General features: G+C 40.0%; 1 protein-coding gene across 1 annotated transcript in view; it reads left to right on the forward strand.

The window, feature by feature from the left end:
- The first annotated feature begins 2296 nt into the window (after positions 1–2296).
- The window catches only part of SPECC1L (sperm antigen with calponin homology and coiled-coil domains 1 like), a 99581-nt gene continuing 78058 nt past the window's right edge, over positions 2297–23819 (forward strand). The window contains 3 exon segments of the mRNA NM_001048114.1: positions 2297–2486; positions 16405–16558; positions 21250–22880. Coding sequence (NP_001041579.1) covers positions 2334–2486; positions 16405–16558; positions 21250–22880 — 1938 coding nt within the window. The 5' untranslated portion in view covers positions 2297–2333.

Below are 23819 nucleotides of genomic sequence, written 5' to 3' on the forward strand. Positions count from 1 at the left end.
GGGTTTTATTTACTGCAAATCCTTTCCAACATTTGTTACCATCTTTTAAAAAGAAATTTTTTTAAAGTAATTTCTGTGCCCAACGTGGGGCTTGAATTTACAATCCTGAGATCAAGAGTTGAACTCTCCACTGACTGAGCCAATCAGGCACCCCTCTATCTTTCTGATTATAGCCATCCTATTGGGTAGAAAGTGGTAATTCATTAGGTTTTAAGAGGTAGTAGCAGGAAAGGGACAGTCTGTTACATTGTTCAGTGTGGTAGTTACCATGTACCTTTAAGTTTAAATCAGTTAAATAAATCAGTTAAACCAGTTAAATAAAATTGAAAATGCAGTTCCTCAGTCACACCAGCCACATTTTCAGTGCTCAGTAGACACAAGTGACTAATGGTTACTGTATTGGATAGCACAGATAGACATAGAACATTTTCATTATTGCAGTAAGTTTTATTAGATGGTACTTGTCCAGGAAAAGTTCATTTAGCAGGAGCTGGATGAGTTGGCAGAGAATGGTAGAGGGTCTGAGTGGTGTAGAAAGGATTGTGGGCGTGGAATTTGGAGAAGAGAACAAAGAAACCTCAGGGAGCTATCTAAAAGATAGGAGACTTAGAAAAGAGCTGGTAAAAAGAGTGAGAAACTGAAGGAAAGGTTCTGAGGAATTTGATTTTTCCACAGTACTTTGAGTTAGCGATAGATCCAGTGTCATTCCTTCATTCTGTAGGTGAGAAAAGCGTACACTTGCTGCTGAGGTTTCGCTGTGTTGTGGTTGCTGTTAATAACAGCGTTCTTTTAGCTCAAAGGCCTTATCATGTTGAGGGTGGAGCAGAGCCCCCCTTCACCCTGTCTTACTGTTCTTGCCACCAAACCAGTTGGTACAGTTTGTATTATGTCAAGGCAAGATAAATCTGGAGTGTTCGAGCTCAGTCTAGATAAAGTATTCATTAAGGCTATTAAGGGTATTGGGACAAGCCTTTTCTTTTCCAAAATGTTATTCAGTAAGTTTATTTTTATTAGTGTGTAGAAATATTCACAGAATACAACAGCCTCTTTTTGTGCTCATTGTTGTTTCTCAGAATCATCATACACAAACTTTCTTACCTTCAAATAGGGTTTCATTTTTGTGAAAGCCAACCTGGCCCATGACATCTTTCCAAACTTGATATTACTGTAGGGTTTGTTTTTCTAGCATAGTTAGTAAAGATATATTTAAGGGTTTATATGGGTGCAGTTTTGTGTGCTGCAGTGTTCTTCTGAGTCCTCTAAGCTATGAAATCAAGCACAAGTTGCTTAGGTGGTAGACTTGTCACATTCCTTATGAGTATATAGATGGCCTTGTTTTCTGAACCCAAAAAATTGAAGTTTATGTTCTGATAAGGATTTTTTTTAAAGACTTTATTTATTTATTCATGAGAGAGAGAGAGAGGCAGAGACACAGGCAGGCTCCATGCAGGGAGCCTGACAGGGGACTCGATCCCCGGTCTCCAGGATCACACCCTGGGCGGAAGGCAGGCAGTAAACTGCTGAGCCACCCATGGATCCCCTCTGATAAGGAATTTTGATGCTGCCTCCTGATAAAAGAGATATGCTGGGAAATATATTTAGGTCCTGAATGTTGGAGTTTCTGGGATGTTCTCCTGGCTTGTATGAGGCTATTACAACATATATTTGAAATTAGGACTATACCAGATAGTTTGGAAAATACTATCATCCTTAAATATCTGCAAAATGGCTAATTCTCAAATACCAGGATGGTTAGTGCTTCATTAAATGCTAAAAATAATGTATGCTGTATTGTATTTAGCCAGTTCCATTAGAAATCTAGAATTTTTATTTTGTTTTGTTTTTGTTTTTTAGAGAGCACATGTGCACACATACAAGCCCCTGCGAGTGGAGGGGGGGCAGAGAGAGAGAGAGAGAGAGAATGAATCTTAAGCAGGCTTCAGGCTCAGTGTGGAGTTGGATGGGGGCTCGATCTCAGGACCCCTCGATCCCAGCCAAAATCCGGAGTTGGATACTTAACTGACTGAGCCACCCAGGTTGCCCCTAGGGTACTCCTTTTAATGACTGAACTAGAATGCACAAAATAGTTTCAAGCTAGTAATGTTCAAGGAGAAAGACTTATATGTGGAGTATATTCTGATTAACAAGTCTAAGAGCTTTTCAGCCTTTTATTTTCTGTATCAACATCTAGCTTTCAGACATTTTTATGTATTGCATGGTAAAATTTTTCAGAAACAAATTTCTAAAGAACTTTCTTCTACTTGTGTTCTCAGTATAATGACATTTCTTTCCACAGATTTGCTTGTAAATGCATCACGAAGAGGCAACCCAGAATGAAGAAAGCAAGCAGGAGTGTTGGCTCAGTGCCTAAAGTGTCTGGGATAAGCAAAACGCAAACAGTAGAAAAAACTAAACCTGAAAACAGCTCTTCAGCATCTACAGGAGGCAAAGTCATAAAAACTGGAACAACAGCATCATTGTCAAAGGTATTAATGTGGCGGTGTTTGAATATGTGATGGATTTTAGGATGAGTGAATCTTAATATGATGTTTGATTTATTAAATAAACATTATTCAGGGTTCGCCCTCTGCTGGTGCTGGGAACACACAGTCTTCAGAGAGTTCAACAGTGTGGTAGACTTGGTGTGTTTGGTCTGGCTTTATAAATGAAACCACATAGTAGACTTGTTCATGAAACAAATATATCACTGAGCACTTGCCTTGTGGCAGGGTCTTATGCTAGTGTGAGCTGGAGGTAGAGTCTGTCTTCAGACTTGTGGTATAACGGGTAGAGATTGTCACCTGTGCGCATAATTCAAAATACATGCAAAAAAGTCAGATTTCCTGGGAGAGCCAGGAGAGCAGCGTAAGAGTTTCAGGAAAACATTGTTTCTAGCCTGGGAAGGTTTTATGAAAGAGCATGTGTGCTAGGTCTTAAAGGACGACCAACAATAACATTCCTGAAACCCCTAGATAGGGTTTTTTTATTCCCATTCCACCGCCTTGTACACCATAAACTTACTGATATCACCCAATTTTAGTGGAATTAATACAGGATCAGTTGTCAGAACTGATATTAATTTAGTTAGAGCATAACTGGTTTCCTTACACTCTTTTTGAGGCTGGTTTAGTTCTTGTTGGTACAGAATAGTGACTGTGGGCTTCAGGAGCAGACAGATCCAGGCTTTGTATGTGTGTGCTTCATGGTCAAGTGGTTAGCAGACAGTCTGGCACACGGCAGGTGCTTTGTAAATGACAGGTAGTAGTATTTTTTTCTTTTAAGATTTTATTTATTTATTCATGAGAGACACAGAGAGAGAGAAGTAGAGACACTGGCAGAGAGAGAAGCAGACTCCATGCAGGGAGCCCGATGTGGGACTTGATCCCGTATCCCAGGATCATGTCCTGAGCCTAAGGCAGACACTCAACTGCTGAGCCACCACCCAGGCATCTGGCTTTTTTTTTTTTTTTTTTTTTAATATTTATTTGACAGAGAGAGCACCAGCAGGGAGAGTGGCAGGCAGAGGGAGAGGGAGAAGCAGGTTCCTGGAGGAGCAGGGAGCTCAATGCGGGGGGGTTCATGACATGAGCTGAAGGTAGATGCTTCACCAGCTGAGCCACCCAGGTTCCCTTGTAGTAGCATTTTTATTGATTATCTCTAGGAACTTTTACCAGCTCAGGACTGATTTTTGAAGAGAAGAGTCTTTTCCTTTGGGTGCTCTCAGTGTCTCTGTTGGTTTGGACTGTCCAAGGGACAAGATGACTCCGGGCCATCTCTCTGCTGGTCAGATATTGGATATATTGCATAGGGATACAGAGTCTTGTTTTCCAGGGAATTTTGTATTTTGAGTAGAAACTTTGTGGAGAAAACCTGTAGAGTTTGTGCTAGTCTGATAGGGAGAAACAAAGCACTGCTTGAAACATGATCCATTCAAAAGCCTTTTGTTCAGGCAGGGCTTTGATAGATCGTGGCTTAATTATTTTAAGAAGCGCCTCAAAGAACAGCTGATGAGGGACTTCCTTATATGTGTTGAAAGATCTAGGTGGAAATGCTGGTTTTTCTGTTCCAGGGTTGCCAAAACTAAACCCAGACTTACTCCATAGGCTTGGAGGTGCCCCCAGATTTTTTCCTTGCTACAGCTTTGATAAGCTGCTGGGTGTCCTCCTATGGCCCAGAGCATGGTACCAGGAATAGACCTTTGCCCTACTTCCATTAGTCAGAATCAACACCCTGAATTACTTCCTTGATGACAGTGCTACCACTCTTTTGTGTAAGATAGCTGGCATTTTCTGACCTAACTGGTTACTCACTTGCTGGGGGCGTCTTCAGAGCAGAGTGCCTGTGTGACTGGGTGAACTGTTATTTGTGTGACTGGAAGAACAAGTTGAAACACTGGCATTAGATGCGTTCTACTGCTTTCCTTCTGTTGTGTCCTCATCAGTGGCAGTCAGGGTCTTTGAAGGTTTACTATGAAGTGTGCCCTGAGCAGGCATGTCAGATCTTCAGAGGCCTATATCTGAAGTTGATGGTAGTTTGGTTTTTAACAGTGAGTACTTTTTCATTGTAAAGCAAAACAACTGTACACCTGCTGTGTGCCAGAACATGCCAGCTGTCCACAGATTTGGCTTTTCTTTTTTGGCTCATTTAAGTAGGTTGCGTGTGTGTGTGTGTGTGTGTGTAGTGAGGAAGGTCTTAGAACAGGTGATTTTTTTTTTTAATTTTAATTTTTATTTATGATAGTCACACAGAGAGAGAAAGAGAGAGAGGCAGAGACATAGGCAGAGGGAAAGCAGGCTCCATGCACCGGGAGCCCGACGTGGGATTCAATCCCGGGTCTCCAGGATCGTGCCCTGGGCCAAAGGCAGGCGCTAAACCGCTGCGCCACCCAGGGATCCCAGAACAGGTGAAATTATTTGGGAACACTATGTAGACTGATGCAACTGCTTTTATTTAAGAAAAGGTCACTGAATAGAAATTGAAGTAAGAAGACAAAGAAGGAAAGAATAGTGAAAATGAACAGAAAAATTGAAAAGATCAAAAGGTTTTGGAGACCTCACAACCTTAAGTGTTATTTTATTTTCCTAAGTTTACATATTTCACTGTGCTTCTCTAACATTTGGACACTTCCCACAAATTAAATTTCTGTAACGGTGATGAAGCATTGATGATTAACCAGATAAATGAAGCCTTTCACTTTTAGTCATGTAGACACCATGTACACATACTCACCCACTCATGTGGACAGCCACATGTGTGTTTCTGTCACGGCACAGTATTCAACATTTTCTTATTGTGGCAGGACATGGGGATATACCTTTCTTTACCTCTCTCATTTCAAATGTTATTTGAGGCTAGATCTAGTTGATGTGTAGGAGAAAGGACTTTTTTGACAAGAGCACCTCACTGCTGTTTGGAGCTTTTGTAAATATAAAATACAGCACAACTGCCGTTCAGTGAGTTTTGAAGAAAAGTTTCCATTCTTCTGAGTAGCTGTGATGTCTGGTTTGGGGCCTTCATATGGTTATCTGTCACAGTGAGCAGAGAGGATTATTTGCCGCATAGGTATTGTCTTATATATGCCTGCACTTTGCAGGTTTCACACACTGCTCAGGTGTTCCTAGTTAATCCTTGTAGAAGTAATAGACTTTTTCATTGTCCCAAGAATACTTTTTTCTAAAAGTTAATAGATGAGAATTGGTAAATAGCAGTTACTTCAGTTAGAATCTACCTAAATAATTCATGACTCAATGATTATTTGTGAGCATACCTTTCCAGTATGAAAATTAGTAAACTATATGATTGAACAATCCATCTCTGAAACTTGAAAAACAAAATTTAAAAACTAACCTTAAATTTTGAGTTGATGATGCAGACATGAAACTTGGGCTTTATGAAACTTAGAAGCATGTATATGTTGGTTGTATTACTTCATCATTTATATCTAGAAGGGATTTTTTTACATTCTTTTTTATTTTTATTTTTATTTTTTAAGATTTTTATTTATTCATGAGAGACACAAAAAGAGAGAGAGGCAGAGACACAGGCAGAAGGAGAAGCAGGCTCCATGCAGGGAGCCCGATGTGGGACTCGATCCCAGGTCTCCAGGATCATGTCCTGGGCCGAAGATGGCGCTAAACCATTGAGCCACCCGAGCTGCCCTACATGCTTTTTTTTTTTTTTTTTTTTTTTAATTTATGATAGGCACACAGTGAGAGAGAGAGAGAGGCAGAGACACAGGCAGAGGGAGAAGCAGGCTCCATGCACCGGGAGCCCGACGTGAGATTCGATCCCAGGTCTCCAGGATCGTGCCCTGGGCCAAAGGCAGGCGCCAAACCACTGCGCCACCCAGGGATCCCCCTACATGCTTTTTTTAAAAAAGATTTTATTTATTTATTTGAGAGAGAGAGTGCACAAACAGCGTGAGCAGCAGGCAGAGCGAGAGAGAAAAGCAGGCTCCCCACTGAGCAGAGAGCCTGATGCTCAATTCTAGGACTCTGTGATCATGACCTTAGCTGAAGGCAGATGCTTAACCAACTGAGCCACCCAGGTGCTCCTAATCATTCTCTTAAAATTCTTTAAAATTTTATTTTATTTTTTTTATTAAGTAATCTCTATACCCAGCATGGGGCTTGAAGTCACAACCCTGAGATCAAGAGTTGGATGTTCTACTGGCTGAACCAGCCAGGTGCTCCTCTAGCTAGAAGGTTTTTACCAAATGATTTGCATTTTGCATCTGTTATTGAAAAGTAGGCTAAAAATCTCTTCCCTTCATCAATTTCATTTTTTGGACTGTTGTTGATGAGGAATATTTATGTGTGGAAGTGCATATGTATTTGCAGAATTGTGTAATAAACATTGAAATAGGGATCCCTGGGTGGCGCAGCGGTTTAGCGCCTGCCTTTGACCCAGGGCGCGATCCTGGAGACCCGGGATCGAATCCCACATCGGGCTCCCGGTGCATGGAGCCTGCTTCTCCCTCTGCCTGTGTCTCTGCCTCTCTCTCTCTCACTGTGTGCCTATCATAAATAAATTAAAAAAAAAAAAAAAAAAAAAAAAAAAAAAAAAACATTGAAATAGGGAAAGATACCAGCCTGCAAATAGCTTCATGTAAAGAGAAGTTGGAAAGTATAGAGTTGGTTTTTTTTTTGTTTTGTTTCTAACTTTTTTAAAGGGTATTTATTTATTTTTAGTAACCTCTGCACCCAGCCTGGGGTCAAACTCATGACCCCAACTGAGATCAAGAGTTGCATGCTCTTTCTTTTTTTTTTTTCCTAAGGTCGGCCTCTCTTTTCTTTTCTTTTCTTTTCCTTTTCTTTTCTTTTCTTTTCTTTTCTTTTCTTTTCTTTTCTTTTCTTTTTTTTTCTTTTCTTCTTTTCTCTTTTCTTTTCTTTTCTTTCTTTTCTTTCTTCTTTCTTTTCTTTTCTTTTCTTTTCTTTTTTTTTCTTTTCTTTCTTTTAAAGATTTTTATTTATTTATTCATGAGAGATACACAGGCAGAGGGAGAAGCAGGCTCCATGCAGGGAGCCCAACACGGGACTCGATCCCGGATCTCCAGGATCAGGCCCTGGGCCCAAGGCAGGCGCTAAACCGCTGAGCCACCCAGGGATCCCTCTTTTTTTTTTGTTTCTAAAGATTTTATTTGTTTATTCATGAGAGACATAGGAAGAGGGAGAAGTAGGCTCTGTGGGAGTGAACATACTCTGCAGCTTCCATCTATGTCAAGGAGGGGCTGAAGTGGTTGGTCAAGGAGAGGTCTGAAGTTGTTTTAATTTGCATTTGCATTATTATCCATGGGATTAAGCGCCTTTTCATGTTTTACCTTTATATGGTTTATGGGCAGTTATGTATCCTCCTTGTGAAGTGTCTATTCAAATCAGTTGCTCATTTTGCTACTGTATTATCTATCTTTTCAGCTTTTTTTTGGTGGTAGATTGATTACACATAACATTTTTCATCTTAATCACTTTTAAGTGTACTATTAGTACATTCACCTTGAGCACCCATCACCACCATCCATCTCCAGAACTTTTTCATCTTGCAAAACAAACTCTGTCCCTATTAAACAACTCCCCATCCCCCTCCCCAGCCCCTGGCAACTACTGTGGTATTTTCTGTTTCTGTTTAAGTACCTCATATGAATGGAATCACACAGTATTTGTCTTTTTTGTCACTGGCTTATTTCACTTAGCATAATGTCCTCAGAGTTCACATCTATACTGTAGCATGTATCAGAATTGCTGCTGCTGCTGTTTCTTCTTCTTCTTTTTTTTAAAGATTTTACCTTTTTCAGGTAATCTCTACACCCAGTGTGGGGCTGAAACTCACAACCCTGAGACCAAGAGTCTCATACTCCACTGACTGAGCCAGCCAGGCACCTTTTTAAAGACTGAATAATATTCCACTGTTTGTAAATACCACATTTTGCTTATCTCTTCTTCCATCAATGGACACCTGGATTGTTTCCACATGGACTTTTGGCTGTTGTAAATAACACTTGTGAACATGTATATATAAATATCTCCTAGAAGCCCTGCTTTTAGTTTTTTGGGCATATACTCAGAAATGGAATTTCTAGGTCATACAATTTTTTGAGTAGCCTCCATAACTGTTTTCCACAGCAACTTCACCATTTTCCCTTCCTACTAAGGAATTCTCTTCCCAACAATTTTTCCACATCTTTACCGATACTTTTTTTTTAAATAGTAGCCATCAAAATGGGTATAAGGTGGAGTAGTGTGTTTTTTTTTTTTTTTGTACTGATTTATAGTTCATTGCCTATTCTAGGTGTGAGCCCTTTGTCATTTATGTGTTGCACATATGTTCTCCCACTTTGTGCCTTCTCTTTCTCCTTCTTTAATGGTATCTTTTGATAAATGGAAGTTCTTAATGTTACTATAGTCCAGTTTGTTAATCTTTTGTTTATGGTTAGGGGTGTGTATGTGTGTGTTTATAAAATCTTTCCCTATCCCAAGGTCAAGAAGACAGTCTCCTATATTTTTCTCAAGAGTGTTGTTATTTTACATTTTATATTTAGATCCTCAATCTATCTAGAATTAATTTTTTAAAGATTTTTGTTTTTTTTAAAGATTTTATTTATTCATGAGAGACAGAGAGAGAGAGAGAAAGAGAGAGAGGCAGAGACACAGGCAGAGGGAGAAGCAGGCTCCATAAGGGAGCCTGACGTGGGACTTGATCCCGGGTCTCCAGGATCACATGCTGGGCTGAAGGCAGCACTAAACCGCTGAGCCACCTGGGCTGCCCAATTTTTTAAAGATTTTTATTTATTTACTTGAGAGAGCACAGAGGGAGAGGGAGAAGCAGACTCACTGCAGGGCTTGATCCCAGGACCCTGAGATCATGACCCGGGCCAAAGGCAGTCGCTTGACCAACTGGGCCACACAGGTGCTCCTAGAATTAATTTTTAAAGAGCTTTTTATTTGAATTAATTTTAAACTGAAAAGTTGAAGAACTAGGACAGAGAATTCCAGTATGCTCTTTACTAAGATCTCCTACCTGTTAACCTTTTATCATGGTTAGTCATTTTACCGTTATACTTGCATACTACATACATATATACACACATACATACATATATTTATATATGTATATAAATTTTTTTTGAACTGTTAGAGTGTAAGTTGTAGAGATGATGCTCCTTTACTGCTGAGTATTTCACTGTACGTTTCCTAAAAAACAAGAATGTTCTCCTTTATAACCATAATACAATTATCAAATCTGGAAGTGAATATTGATAAGATGCTAGTATCTCATCTCTAGACTTTAATTAAATTTCACCAATTGGGGATCCCTGGGTGGCTCAGTGGTTTAGTGGCTGCCTTCAGCTCAGGGCGTGATCCTGGAGTCCTGGGATCAAGTCCCACATCAGGCTCCCTGCATGGAGCCTGCTTCTCCCTCCGCCTGTGTCTCTGCCTCTCTCTTTCTCTCTCTCTCTGTCCCTCATGAATAAATAAGTAACCTCTTTTATTAATTTTTTTTTTTTAATTTTTATTTATTTATGATAGTCACACAGAGAGAGAGAGGCAGAGACATAGGCAGAGGGAGAAGCAGGCTCCATGCACCGGGAGCCCGACGTGGGATTCGATCCCGGGTCTCCAGGATCGCGCCCTGGGCCAAAGGCAGGCGCCAAACCGCTGCGCCACCCAGGGATCCCAATAAGTAACCTCTTTTAAAAAAATTTTTTCACCAATTGTGCTCATGTCCATTTTAGCAAAAAGAACTTTTTTTTTCAGGTCCAGCTTTCAGTCCAGGATAATGAGTTACATTTAGTTGTCACTCTCTTCTTTTCTTCTTAAACTTGGAATAGTTCTTCAGTCTTTGTCTTTTGTGACCTTGACGTTACTAGGAATGTAGGCTAGTTTGTTTGGTAGACTGTTCTCCAGATTTAGGTTTCTCAGTGTTTCCTTGTGATTAGGTTTGGGTTATGGGTTTTTGGCAGAAATCCCACAGAAGCCACATGTCCAGCATTTCCAGAAGCACATGGTGTCAATCTGTTCCATTCCTGGTGATATTAACTTAATTTGGTTAAGGTGGTGTCTGGTTTTTCTGCTATCAGGTTATCATGTTTCCTTTTGTAATTCAAAAGTATCTTGTTCAAAATACTTGGAGACTTTGTAAATATCCACTTTCTCATCAGACTTTCACACCCTAGTTTTAGCGATTCTTGATTCTTTCTAGGATCAGATATTAGTATGGTTTTTGTCAAGTGGTAGTTTTCAAATTCTATAATTCTCTTTTTACATGTAGTAGCTGGCATTTTACTTACAAGAAAGAGTTTTCACTTTTGCCCCACCTATATATTTGTTTGTTTGTGTGGAATAATGGATTCTTATTCAGTGGGCTGTTGATGGTTAGCATCATTTATTTTGATGCTCAGACTGACCCTATTTAGTGAATCAGGGGGCTTTGGTGGGAGTACCTTCAGGCCGGCTCCTGTGTCCTTTCAGTATGTTCCTATTCTTTTTTGAGCAACCCCTCAATTTCTGACGTGAGAAGTTTTTGTTTTCCAGCCGTAGTCCTAGAGTCAGCCTTTTCTTCATGAAGGCTTTGTTCCTTTTAGTGGAGGATGGCACTTAAAGCCTTTGGAACCTAATTGTGCTTGTTGCTTTTGAGTATATTGTGTTTCTTGTTGTTTTTAAAAAGATTTTATTTATTTATTCATGAGAGACACACAGAGAGAGAGAGAGAGAGAGAGAGAGAGAGAGGCAGAGACACAGGCAGAGGGAGAAGCAGGCTCCATGCAGGGAGCCCGACATGAGACTTGATCCCGAGTCTCCAGGATCACACCCTGGGCCAAAGGCAGACGCTAACCGCTGAGCCATCCGGGCTGCCCTATATTGTTGTTTTTAAGCCTGCTCAGCAGACAGAGAGGAAACAGACACATGCACACACATGCAGGTGCACACACAAGTGCACACCTGCATATCTGTATCAATTTCTGTCTGTTTCTCTTCATATATAATAAAACCTGTGAGTTCACGCTATTACTTCCAGGTCCATTTGACATACAGTTTAGAGTAAGTAGCCTTTTCATTTTCTCTAATTGTAATTCCAGTCTTCTGACAGTGAGAAACCTGGCTTTCATTATGTTTATTTTCTCAATCTAGAATATGTAGGCACTAGTTATAGAATTGCTCACCATGTCACTGCCAAAAACAGATCTATCAGCTAGAATTCAGAATATATAATTTTTGGTCTTTAGCTTGAGAGTTTGAAGATTTATGGTCAAAATACAGTTTTCAGAAGATATTTGGATTCTTCATCTATCTTCCATCCTGTGTGGCTGTGTTACTTTATTTGAAATGTAGTTGGGTCCATTTGTTCCTCTTGTGTTCCATTTTAGGGTTTCCCCTACCCCCTTGTTTAATTAATTAACTGCAAGCGTGTGAAACACTACCAGGGTTCAGTAACACACGTCAGACTTAGGAGATGTGTTTAGAGAAGTGCCCCTCCACTCCCCTCCTCCATTCCTTCTTACTCTGTCCCCACCGAGCCCTAGGAGGTGAACAGTCTAGTTGGGTTTTTGTTTTTATACTTCCTGTATTTCTTTTTGCATAAATGATCAGATCCATGTATATATATTTATTGTGTTATTTCCCCTTTGTTACACAGAAGTTGCCATAGTTAGATCTGTTTCTACATTTTACTTTTTATCACTTAATGTATTCTAGAAATCTCTATACCAATTTATAGCAAGCCTTCTCATTCTGCTTAATGTATCTTTGTATGGATGTACTATAATTTGAGTTCTGTTCTGTGTATGGGCATTCAAGGTGTTTCAATATTTTGCGATTTTTTTTTTTAAGATTTCATTTATTTATTCAAGAGAAACACAGAGAGAGAGGGGGGCAGAGACATAAGCAGAGGGAGAAGCAGGCTCCAACCAGGGAGCCCAATGGGGGATTCGATCCTGGGACTCCAGGATCACACCCTGGGCTGAAGGCAGGCGCTAAACCGCTGAGCCACCGAGGAATCCATCCAATATTTTGCAATTAAAGACAATGCTTCAGGGGTGCCTGAGTGGCTCAGTTGGTTAAGCATCTGCCTTCCACTCAGGTTATGACCCCAGAGTCCTGGGATCGAGCCCTATATCGGTCCCACTCCCAGCAGGGAGTCTGCTTCTCTCTCTCCCTCTCCCTCTCCCCTTGCTTGTGCTCACTCTCTTACTCAAGTAAATAAATATAATCTTAAAAAAAAAAAAAAAGGCAATGCTGCATTGAGTAACCTTATGTGTGTGTATTTTTGTATTATTAAAGGTATGTCTTCAGGTGAAATTCCTAGAGGTGAGTTTCTGGATATACAGTAAATGCATTAAGTAGTTCTGTTAGACATTATTGGATGCCTTTCATAAGGCCATACCAGCTCTGTTCTCACCAGCAACTTACGAGAGTGTTTGTTTCCCTTACACCCTTCACAAAGGAATGTGTGTCATAACTTCTCATTTTTGCCATTCTGAAAGGTGAGATGTATCTCAGTGTTGTTTAATTTGCATTTCTCCTATTGTGAGTTAGACTGGTTCTTTTTTTTGTATCGTGTATGCATTGATTATAGTGATTGTTTATTTTGCTCACTTTTCTTTTTTTAAAGATTTTACTTAGTTATTCATGAGAGACACAGAGAGAGAGAGGGAGAAGCAGGCTCCATGCAAGGAGCCCGATGCAGGACTCAATCTTGGGACTCCAGGATCACACCCTAAAGCCTAAGGCAGATGCTTAACCGCTGAACCACCCAGGCATTCCTATTTTGCTCACTTTCTGTGTTTTTTACTCCTTGATTTCTAAGAGTTTTTTGTAATTTAAGGATATTAGTCCTTATTTATTTATTTATTTATTTATTTATTTATTTATTTATTTTAAAGATTTTATTTATTTATTCATGGGAATACACAGAGAGGAGAGAGAGAGGCAGAGACACAGGCAGAGGGAGAAGCAGGCTCCATGCTGGGAGCCCGACGTGGGACTCGATCCCGGGACTCCAGGATCGTGCCCCGGGCCAAAGGCAGGCGCCAAACCACTGAGCCACCCAGGGATCGTGATATTAGTCCTTTATTTGTGAGATGTTGCAAATATACTCTCCCAGTTTAATTTTTAAAACTTTGCTTACAATGATTTTTTGGATCATGTACAGGATATTTAAATTTTTTAAAGATTTTAATTTTTATGTAGTCAAATTTATCAGTTCTTTGTTTCATCATTCAGGATTTTTTTTTAAAGATTTTATTTATTTATTTATGACAGACACAGAGGGGGAGAAAGAGAGGGGGAAGGACACAGGCAGAAGGAGAAGCAGACTCCATGCAGGGAGCCCGACGTGGGACTCGATCCCAAGTCTCCAGGATCACACCCTGGGCCGAAGATGGCGCTAAACCACTGAGCCACCCGGGCTGCCATCATTCAGGATTTTGAATCATAGTTAGAAAGCCTTGGGATTTATTTTTGATATGGTGTGAAATAGGGCTTGTTCATTTTTTTTTCTTTTGTGAGTATGCAATTGATCTAGTATCATTTATTGAAAAACTCTTTTTTTTCTGTATTCCTTCTTTGGTCATAAATCAGGTGTCTATATATGCAGTTTCTTTTTGGATTTTTTTCTATTCCACTTGTTTATTCATGTTCCAGTATACCATTAACCATAGTTATTATGATAATTGCAGAGTTTTTGACTTGGTGCTCTAATGTATATTTAACTTTGCCATTACCCAAAGACAAACTGTAAAAAGAAATGTGACGATTAAGCCATTTTTCACATGACTGTGTAAGGTGGTTTTCAGATGTAATAATTATGAAAGAAAACATATTTAATTTATGAAGAAAGATAAACTACCTCAAAGCTCATTTTAACAGAATATAAGAAGTGATTTGAAAATATTTGGTTATATTGAGTTTATTTACTGATTAATTGATGAGGGACAAATTGACAGGAAGGAAGTAGAACTTGATTTACAAATTTACATAGTTGATGACCAATTTCATAAACAGGAACTATTCTTTTTTTTTTTTTTTAACATTTTATTTATTTATTTGAGAGACCAGGAATGAGAGCAAGCAAGGAGGAGGAGGGGAAGAGGGAGAGAGTTAGAAGGAGAAGCAGGCTCCCCTCTGAGCAAGGAGCCCGACCAGGGTCTTGATTCCAGGACCCTGGGGTCATGACCTGAGTGGAAGGCAGATCCTTAACCAGCTGAGCCACCTAGGTGCCCCAGAAACTAGTCTTAATGTGAACAGTCCTTAATGATCAATGTAGTATCCTCCTTTCTTGTTACATATAACTAGATTTTTTATAATGTGACAATCCTAAATTACCAAAGCTTAATTAGTTTAATTTGTTTAAAATATTAATCCTTTTCTACCCTTAGTAAGACAGATTGATGTAGCTAATGGTATTATAACTTTTATAATTGAATGATGAGAACAGAATCTACTCCACTGACATTTAGAACGGGAAGAAATTTTAGAGATTAGTAATTTATGGACCGTTTTAATCTGTAGAGATGAATTTATTATGATTGCCCAAGAATTTATTATGATTGTGTGGCTCCAGATAGATAACAGTAATAAATCAGTTGGCTAACTTATGCTTTCACCTTAAAAGGACAAAACTTTTTGGTTCTTTTTTATTAAAAAGTAGTTTTTCTTGGGGTCTCTGGATGGCTCAGTCGTTGGTTGAGCATCTGAGTCTAGATTTCAGCTCAGATTATGATCTCTGGGTTTGGGGACTGACCCTCTCATTGGGCTATGTGCTCAGTGCAGAGTCTGCTTGAGATTCTCTCTCTCTCTCCCTCTGTACCTCCTGCTTATGCTCTCTCTCTCAAATTTAATTAATTTTTTTAAAAGTAGTTTTTCTTTTTTTCAGTTTTTTAACTCCTCTATGTTCTTTCATTCCTAGAAGTAAAAAGATTTTTTCACCATTTTTCTTTAATAATTTTATACCCCATCACATTATCACCCCATCACACAGTATTTGTTTTGTTTTTGTTTTAATTGAAGTATAGTTGATGCTTATATTCTTTTTAAAAAGCTCGTATTTTCTTCAGTCTGTAAAATATAAATAAGTATTACAAAGGCTCTTTCTCAAGCAATATGATCATTTAGGCTGACTAACCCTCACTCTAACCTTAAATTCCCTAGTTTTTATTTATATATTACCTAAGCTTTAAAAAAAAAAAAAAATCTTTCAATTTTGGCCTAAATTAGACTGCTAAAAAAATTAGGTCAGGTGAAAAGAGTAAATTTCAAAATAATGGCTCCATCAGTGCTTTACTTTATTATTATTTTATTTTTAAAGATTTTATTTATTTATTCATGAGAGAAACAGAGAGAGAGGCAGAGACACAGGCAGAGGGAGAAGCAGGCCCGATCCCAGGTCTCCAGGATCACACCCTGGGCGGAAGGTGGCGCTAAACCGCTGAGCCACCCAGGCTGCCCAGTGCTTTACTTTAAAGCAGTAAAAATTATTTCTGATTCCCAGGGGTATTTCTCTCTAGAAATTACAGGATGGCATTTTCTGTGGCATTATAGAACTTTTCCTCAGAGCCTGTGTGGTAATGCTCATATGATTTATAAGTCCTGTCCTAGATGAAAGAGTAACAAAGAGGATGTCTTCACTGTTTCCTATCTCTCACTGACTGGCACGTGTGGGTGCCCAGTAGGCTTCCATAAAATCTTCGATTACATATATGATTTTCATATTTCATATGTGTGATTATTTATAAACCAGTAAAGAGGTTCTTTTTCTGAAGTGCAGTATGAAGTACTGCTTGGTAACTGTCAGAAAATCTTTATAGAGCTCCTGATCTTGAATTCGATGTAAAAACCAAGAGCTTTGTTTAGTCTTAAAATATTATTTACTTTTGCTTCATCAACTAGTCAATTTATTTTCTGTTGCCTCTAGACCAAGAGCAGTGATGACCTCTTAGCTGGAATGGCTGGAGGGGTGACAGTGACTAATGGTGTTAAAGGAAAGAAAAGCACCTGCCCTTCCACAGGATCTTCAGCCTCGGCCCCTGCCATGACCACTGTGGAGAACAAGTCCAAGATCAGCACAGGTATGGGCAACATTCAGAGTAAGAGTTAAACTGCTTTTTTGTTTGAATGGCAGAGTACAGTGGTATTTAAGGGGTTCTGTTGATTAAAGAAAATATTGGGCATGGACAAAAGTATTTGTATTTCAACCCCATGTACTCATCACCCTTATCAACTAATGGCCAGTCTTAATTTCTTGATACCCACTTCCCTCATTATTTTGAAGCAAATTCTAGGTGTCCTATAATTTTATCCACAAATATATAATTATTTTTGAAAGATAAGGATTCCCCTAAAAATATAATCATGATGCCATTATCAGCCCTTAAAATAATTATTAATCATTCCTCAAATCATAAATATAAAGAAATACTTATTCAAATTTCCAACTTTTTCATAAACCTTTCTTATGTATAATTAACTGTCTGTGGATCAGAATTCACTTAAGGTCCATATATAATAATTGTTACTCTTTCTTAAACCAATTCTTTTTCTTACAATTTAAATTTTATAGAAACTAGTTATTTGACTTACATTTTCCTGTGACTTGGATTTTGGTGTTATATCCCCTTGGTGTCCTTGATCATGTTCCTTTGTTCATTTACTGTTAATGTCGTTGGATCTAGAGCCTTGATGGGACAGATTCAGGTTCCTTTTTCTCCCCCAAAACTCCTTCATACATAGTAGTTGTCTATCCACCAGTAGCACCTCATTTTGCTGTCTGTCTTGCCTCAATGTTAGCAGCCTTTGACGATCAGTGCCTGGATCCATTCATTCCTGTTCTACCGTTTGTTCTTCATTCATTAGCAGCAGTTTGGCTTTAGATTGATGGAGTCCATAAGTTAACTCCTCCTGTAGTCTAAGGAATAACACTATCAAATTTTACTTTTCTTTTTTTTTAAAGGTTTTGTTTGTTTGTTTATTTATTTATATATTTATTCATGAGAGACACAGAGAGAAAGGCAGAGACATAGGCAGAGGGAGAAGCATGCTCCATGCAGGAAGCCCAATGTGGGACTCGATCCTGGGACTCCAGGATGATGACCTGAGCCAAAGGCAGACGCTCAACCGCTGAGCCACCCAGGCGTCCCTATATTTTACTTCTTATACTTACAGAAAAAAACTTCAGAAGTTCCAGGAAACACAAGATCCACATGTTTGTTTGTTTGTTTGTTTATTTTTTAAAATATTTTATTTATTTATTCATGAGAAACACAGAGAGAGCGAGAGGCAGAGACACAGGCAGAGGGAGAAGCAGGCCCCACACAGGGACCTCGATGCGTGACTCGATCCCGGGACTCCAGAATTAAGCCCTGGGCTGAAGGCAGGCACTAAACCACTGAGCCACCCAGGGATCCCCCTGTTTATTTATTTAAATGATTTTATTTTGAGGTAATCTCTACACCCAACATGAGGTTTGAACTTACAGCCCCAATATCAAGAGTCACATACTCTACTCCACTGGCTGAGACAGCCAGGCATCCAAAGATCACATATTTGTAATGCAGCTGATGGAAGCACATTGTCAAAAATGTAGCAGACCTTCTTTATCATCATTATTTAGGCTGTTAGCTCCTTGTGTGTGTATTAGACTTTTTCCTAACCCAGGTGTACCTACTGTCCTCTCTCCTGTTTTGACCTTCTGTGGACTCATCCTTCTATCTCAGATCATGTTCCGAGGTTAATTATATTAGTCATATGGTATGATCACAAGGAGGAAACATGGAAGGCACTGTTAACACCAGGCACCGTTCCATTTTATCCTCACTATAGCCCTTTGAGGTAGAGGCTGCTATCTTCATTTTAGAGATGTGAGAGCTATGCTTCAAGCACTTAAAGATACTTAAGTATCTTGCCTAAGGCCTTGCATTCATTTGTTCAGAAAATATTTATTGGGTACCGTAATAGTTTGTACCAGGCTGTAGAGCTGATGGAGTAAGGACTGTCCCTTGAGTCTTTTACTTTCAAGCCTGAGGTCATCGCCACACTTAACACTGCAGCTTTTGTGGTAAGAAGGAAGATAAGTACTCTAATACCATCTGTATCTTTTCCTATTTCCAGCTTTTAGAATCTACTGGGAGAGATACCTCACATTTGGACCCAGGTTCCCCACTGACAAATGCTACCTCCCCTCACAGTCTGAATTCACTTATCTCCTCCCTGTATGTATTGTCCTACCGGAGGCAGCTTTGTACCTCTGTATTAAGTTTGCTGGGGTCCCCTAACAAAATACAGACTGCATGGCTTAAATAACAGACACGTAGGGATGCCTGGTTGGTTCAGCGGTTGAGCGTCTGCCTTTGGCCCAGGGCATGATCCTGGGGTCCTGGGGTCGAGTCCCGCATCGGGCTTCCTGCAGAGAGCCTGCTTCTCCCTCTGCCTATGTCTCTGTCTCTTGCTGTGTCTCTCATGGATAAATAAATAAAATCTTAAAAAAAAAAAATAATAACAGACACGTAGTTCTCACCAAAACTGGCTGGGAGTTTGAGATCAAGGTGTCCGCCGGTTTGATTTCTTCTGAGGCCTCCTTGGCTTGTTGGTTGTCTCTTCATTGTCTGGTCATCCCTCTCTCTGTGTCTGTGTCCTGGTCTCCTCTCCTTATAAAGATACCAGTCAGATTGGATTAGGGCTCACTGTAACAAACCCCATGTTAATATAGGTACCACTTTAAGTTATCACTCTACTCCCAAATACAGTCACATTCTGAAGTACTGGGGGTTATGGCTTCAACACATGAATTTGGAGGACACAATTCATCTCCTGAAAACATCCTTAACTCTTCAGTGGATCTGCTGTACGTTTATGTACTCCTCGTGACTTCTCTAAGACCTGTTCATGTGTCTGTAACTCACATTCTTCATCTGCCCACTGGGCACACTAATCCCAGATGGGAAGCTTGTCTTTGTTATGTTCTGTCTCTTACTTTCTTGTTCTTTACCTCTCCTTTCCTTTTGGGGTGTTATCAGTCCCTCTCCTCATTACTGACTGCTTTTTCCTTTTTTCTCTCAGGCTTGCCCAGATCTTTTCCTTCTTAGGATGGGTTTTGGTTTGGAAAAGAAGGATGTTTGGTACTGTTTACAGAAATGGGGTAGAGAATGAATACTTCTGGTTATACCACCCTTTTCCTTTTTTGGTCTCCATTTGCAATTGTTTCTCATCTTCTTTCTACTGCGTAAATCTGTTACAGATGTATCATTCCTTCTCTATTCTTGCAGAGATCCCCATCTCACTCCCCAAATGTAGGCCCTCCTTTACTCTAACTGCTCTGCCTCACCCCCCTCCTCCTTGGCCTCTCTTCTTTCTCAGAGGTTTCACTTAGCAGCCTCTGGGTTCATTTTCATAAAAATGCCATTCCCTATATGTCTTCCCTGCTCCAGAACATTTATTGAACATTTACTGTGGAACTCACTAAAAGTTCCCTTGGCGTTCAGGGCCCCATAAAAACTTCCCCTGCTGCTTGCATTAATTGTGTGACCTTACTTTTCCTTACTATGTGTCTTGTTCACTTCTGCTTCCTCGTCCTGTCCTGTGGCTGGCCAGAATGCCCTCCCCTGCTTTACACCTGATCCTTGCCAGAATTAGTGGCTATTTCCTATACCATATCAATCTTTTGCTTCCTCATACTTCTGTAGCCTGGTGCCTGCCACATAAAAAACTAGCAGATTCTTACAGAATTCTTACTGAATAGGTCTAGATTTTATTTTTCAAAATAAAAAGCAGCAAATTATTTCTTAAATGTTTATAGGTAAGCATATTCTTGTTCTTTGTGTATTAAACATGTGACTATGTCAATTTTCACAGGTTTAGAATTTTAGTAGTCAGGTAATAGTGGTTCCTGTAGCATATTTGATAATATGCCATCATTAGTTAACATAAATAGTTATTGTTTTCTAACATTTTGGGAGGCAGCATAAAATACTACTTACTTAAGTTGCAGATTCTGGAGCCAGATTCCTTGCCTGTTTTTGAATCTTAGCCCAATCACTTACTACGTGTGAGATGTTGGCAAATTATTTAACATCTCTGTGTGAGTTTCTTCATTATGTTAACAATGAGACTTCTATAAATTAATGAATATGAGGTGTTCATCTGTGTTTGTAAAATAAATGCTAAGTAGCTATATTATAACTAATGTTATTGGTACTATTATGTGGCATTCTACGATGTGAAGAACTTTTTGCACTTATTTTTATCACACTTTTTAAAAAATTTTGATCATACTTTTGTGTTTATTGTAGGTAGCTTAGATTTTTGGTTTGTCCAGAGGCTGCCTTTCCCTTATTGCTCATCTCTGATCTTTCTTTACCATCTGATTTACAGTTAATTTGCTACCTGACTAGTTAATCCTAGCGTCCGCTTCATCTGTCTAGCTTGCCCTGGAATGTTAGGTCCCTGGCTACCTGTTTAAAACCATGGTTTAGGATTTGAGTTAATGTGTAACTTTTTAATTATAATTTTAATTTATTGAGATACTATTCACATTTTGTAAAATTCACCTTTTGAAGTGTCCATTTCAGTGTATAACTTCTTTTTCATTGATAATTAAAAGATGAATGATCTGGTCTTGAGGAAATAGAATTTTACAGTAACCAGAATATAAGACAAGATTAATGTGGGTCAGAATCCACGTGAGGGTCTCTAGATTTTCTCTGATATAACCTGTATGCCTCCTTGCTAATGTTTTTGCCTTACATTCTTTGTTTTAAACATTAAGGCACAAGTTCTTCAACCAAGCGGAGTACTTCCATAGGTAATAAAGAATCCAGTTCTACTAGAGAAAGATTACGTGAGCGAACCCGACTAAACCAGAGCAAAAAACTACCTTCGGCGGGTCAGGGAGCTAATGATGTGGCATTGGCCAAGCGTTCCCGCAGTCGCACTACTACAGAATGTGACGTTCGTATGAGCAAGTCCAAGTCGGACAACCAGATCAGTGACAAAGCTGCTTTGGAAGCCAAAGTGAAAGATCTTCTCACACTGGCAAAAACCAAAGACGTGGAAATCTTACATTTGAGAAATGAACTCCGAGACATGCGTGCTCAGCTGGGCATTAATGAGGATCATTCTGAGGGTGATGAAAAATCTGAGAAGGAAGCCATCATTGCTCACCAGCCAACTGACGTCGAGTCCACTTTACTGCAGTTGCAGGAACAGAATACTGCCATCCGGGAAGAACTCAACCAGCTGAAAAACGAAAACAGAATGTTAAAGGACAGGTTGAATGCGCTGGGCTTTTCCCTAGAGCAGAGGTTAGACAATTCTGAAAAACTCTTTGGTTATCAGTCCCTGAGCCCAGAAATCACCCCTGGCAACCAGAGTGATGGAGGAGGGACCCTGACCTCTTCGGTGGAAGGCTCTGCCCCTGGCTCAGTGGAGGATCTCTTGAGTCAGGATGAAAATACCCTCATGGACCACCAGCACAGTAACTCTATGGACAACCTAGACAGCGAGTGCAGTGAGGTGTACCAGCCCCTCACATCGAGCGATGATGCCCTGGATGCACCATCGTCCTCAGAGTCCGAAGGCATTCCGAGCATAGAGCGCTCCCGGAAGGGGAGCAGTGGCAATGCGAGCGAAGTGTCTGTAGCTTGCTTGACAGAACGGATACACCAGATGGAAGAGAACCAACACAGCACGAGTGAGGAACTTCAGGCAACTCTGCAAGAGCTAGCTGATTTACAGCAGATAACCCAGGAACTGAATAGTGAAAATGAAAGGCTTGGAGAAGAGAAGGTTATTCTTATGGAGTCTTTATGTCAACAGAGTGATAAGTTGGAACACTTTAGCCGACAAATTGAGTATTTCCGCTCTCTTCTCGATGAGCATCACATTTCTTATGTCATAGATGAGGATGTGAAAAGCGGACGCTATATGGAATTAGAGCAACGTTATATGGATCTAGCAGAGAACGCCCGTTTTGAACGAGAGCAGCTTCTTGGTGTCCAACAACATTTAAGCAATACTTTGAAGATGGCAGAACAAGACAACAAGGAGGCTCAAGAAATGATAGGGGCACTCAAAGAACGCAATCACCATATGGAGCGTATTATTGAGTCTGAGCAGAAGGGTAAAGCAGCCTTGGCAGCCACATTAGAAGAGTATAAAGCCACAGTGGCCAGTGATCAGATAGAGATGAATCGCCTAAAGGCCCAGCTGGAGAATGAAAAGCAGAAAGTGGCAGAGCTGTATTCCATCCATAACTCTGGAGACAAATCTGATATTCAGGATCTTCTGGAGAGTGTTAGGCTGGACAAAGAAAAAGCAGAGACTCTGGCTAGTAGCCTGCAGGAAGATCTAGCTCACACACGAAATGATGCCAATCGATTGCAGGATACCATTGCAAAGGTATTGTTTAAGTAGATAAAATGTTCTGGATCAGCATTATGCAGCTTCAGTACACACCACGCTTACTGAAAACTAGTATTGCTTGGGTGATATGTCATTCACTTTTTTAAGGCAGATTTTATTTTATTTTTTTGAAGGTTTTATTTATTCATGAGAGAGAGGGAGGCAGAGGCACAGGCAGAGGGAGAAGCAGGCTCCACGCAGGGAACCTGATGTGGGACTCGATCCCAGGACTCCAGGATCATGCCCTGAACCAAAGGCAGACGCTTAGCCGCTGAGCCACCTAGGCATCCTGCTGATTTTGTTTTAAAGCTCGAGAATGGTTTTTCTTTTATTGGGATACAATCGAAAGTATTTTTTTTTTTTTTAGATTTTATTTATTTGAGAGAGAGCACTAGTGAGGTGAGGGGCAGAGGTCTAGAGGTCAGAAGCAGACTCACTGCTGAGCAGGGAGCCTGATGCAGGGCTTGATCCTGGGACTCTGGGATCATGACCTGAGCTGAAGGCAGATGTTTAACAAACTGAGCCACCAAGGCACCCCCAGTCTAAAGTATTTTTAAAATAGTTCACTTTCACTCACTTGTGTTTTACTACTGTTTTCCTACCTCTGAGATAAAGGGACTAAAATGACAACAGAATTTTTCCTAGTCTGGGTGTGCCCAGGGGATCGTGTTGTGCAATTTTACCTCCTTATCTCGAATGTATTTTGACAGAGAAAAGATAGAGCTAGCAGTTTAGTCTTTGGGATCAGCAATGTCTACCCTGTCTTTTCCTGTGGTTATAGTTTTTCAAATAGAATTCTGTTGTGAGTTTAAAATATTTTTGGAGTACAGAGGCTCCTGTTCCTTTTTTTAAAAAATTATTTATTTATTCATGAGAGACAGAGAGAGAGAGAGAGAGAGAGAGAGGCAGGCAGAGGGAGAAGCAGGCTCCATGCAG

This window comes from Canis lupus, chromosome 26 (genome assembly GCF_011100685.1).
Source record: "Canis lupus familiaris isolate Mischka breed German Shepherd chromosome 26, alternate assembly UU_Cfam_GSD_1.0, whole genome shotgun sequence".
NCBI classification, from domain to species: Eukaryota; Metazoa; Chordata; class Mammalia; order Carnivora; family Canidae; genus Canis; species Canis lupus.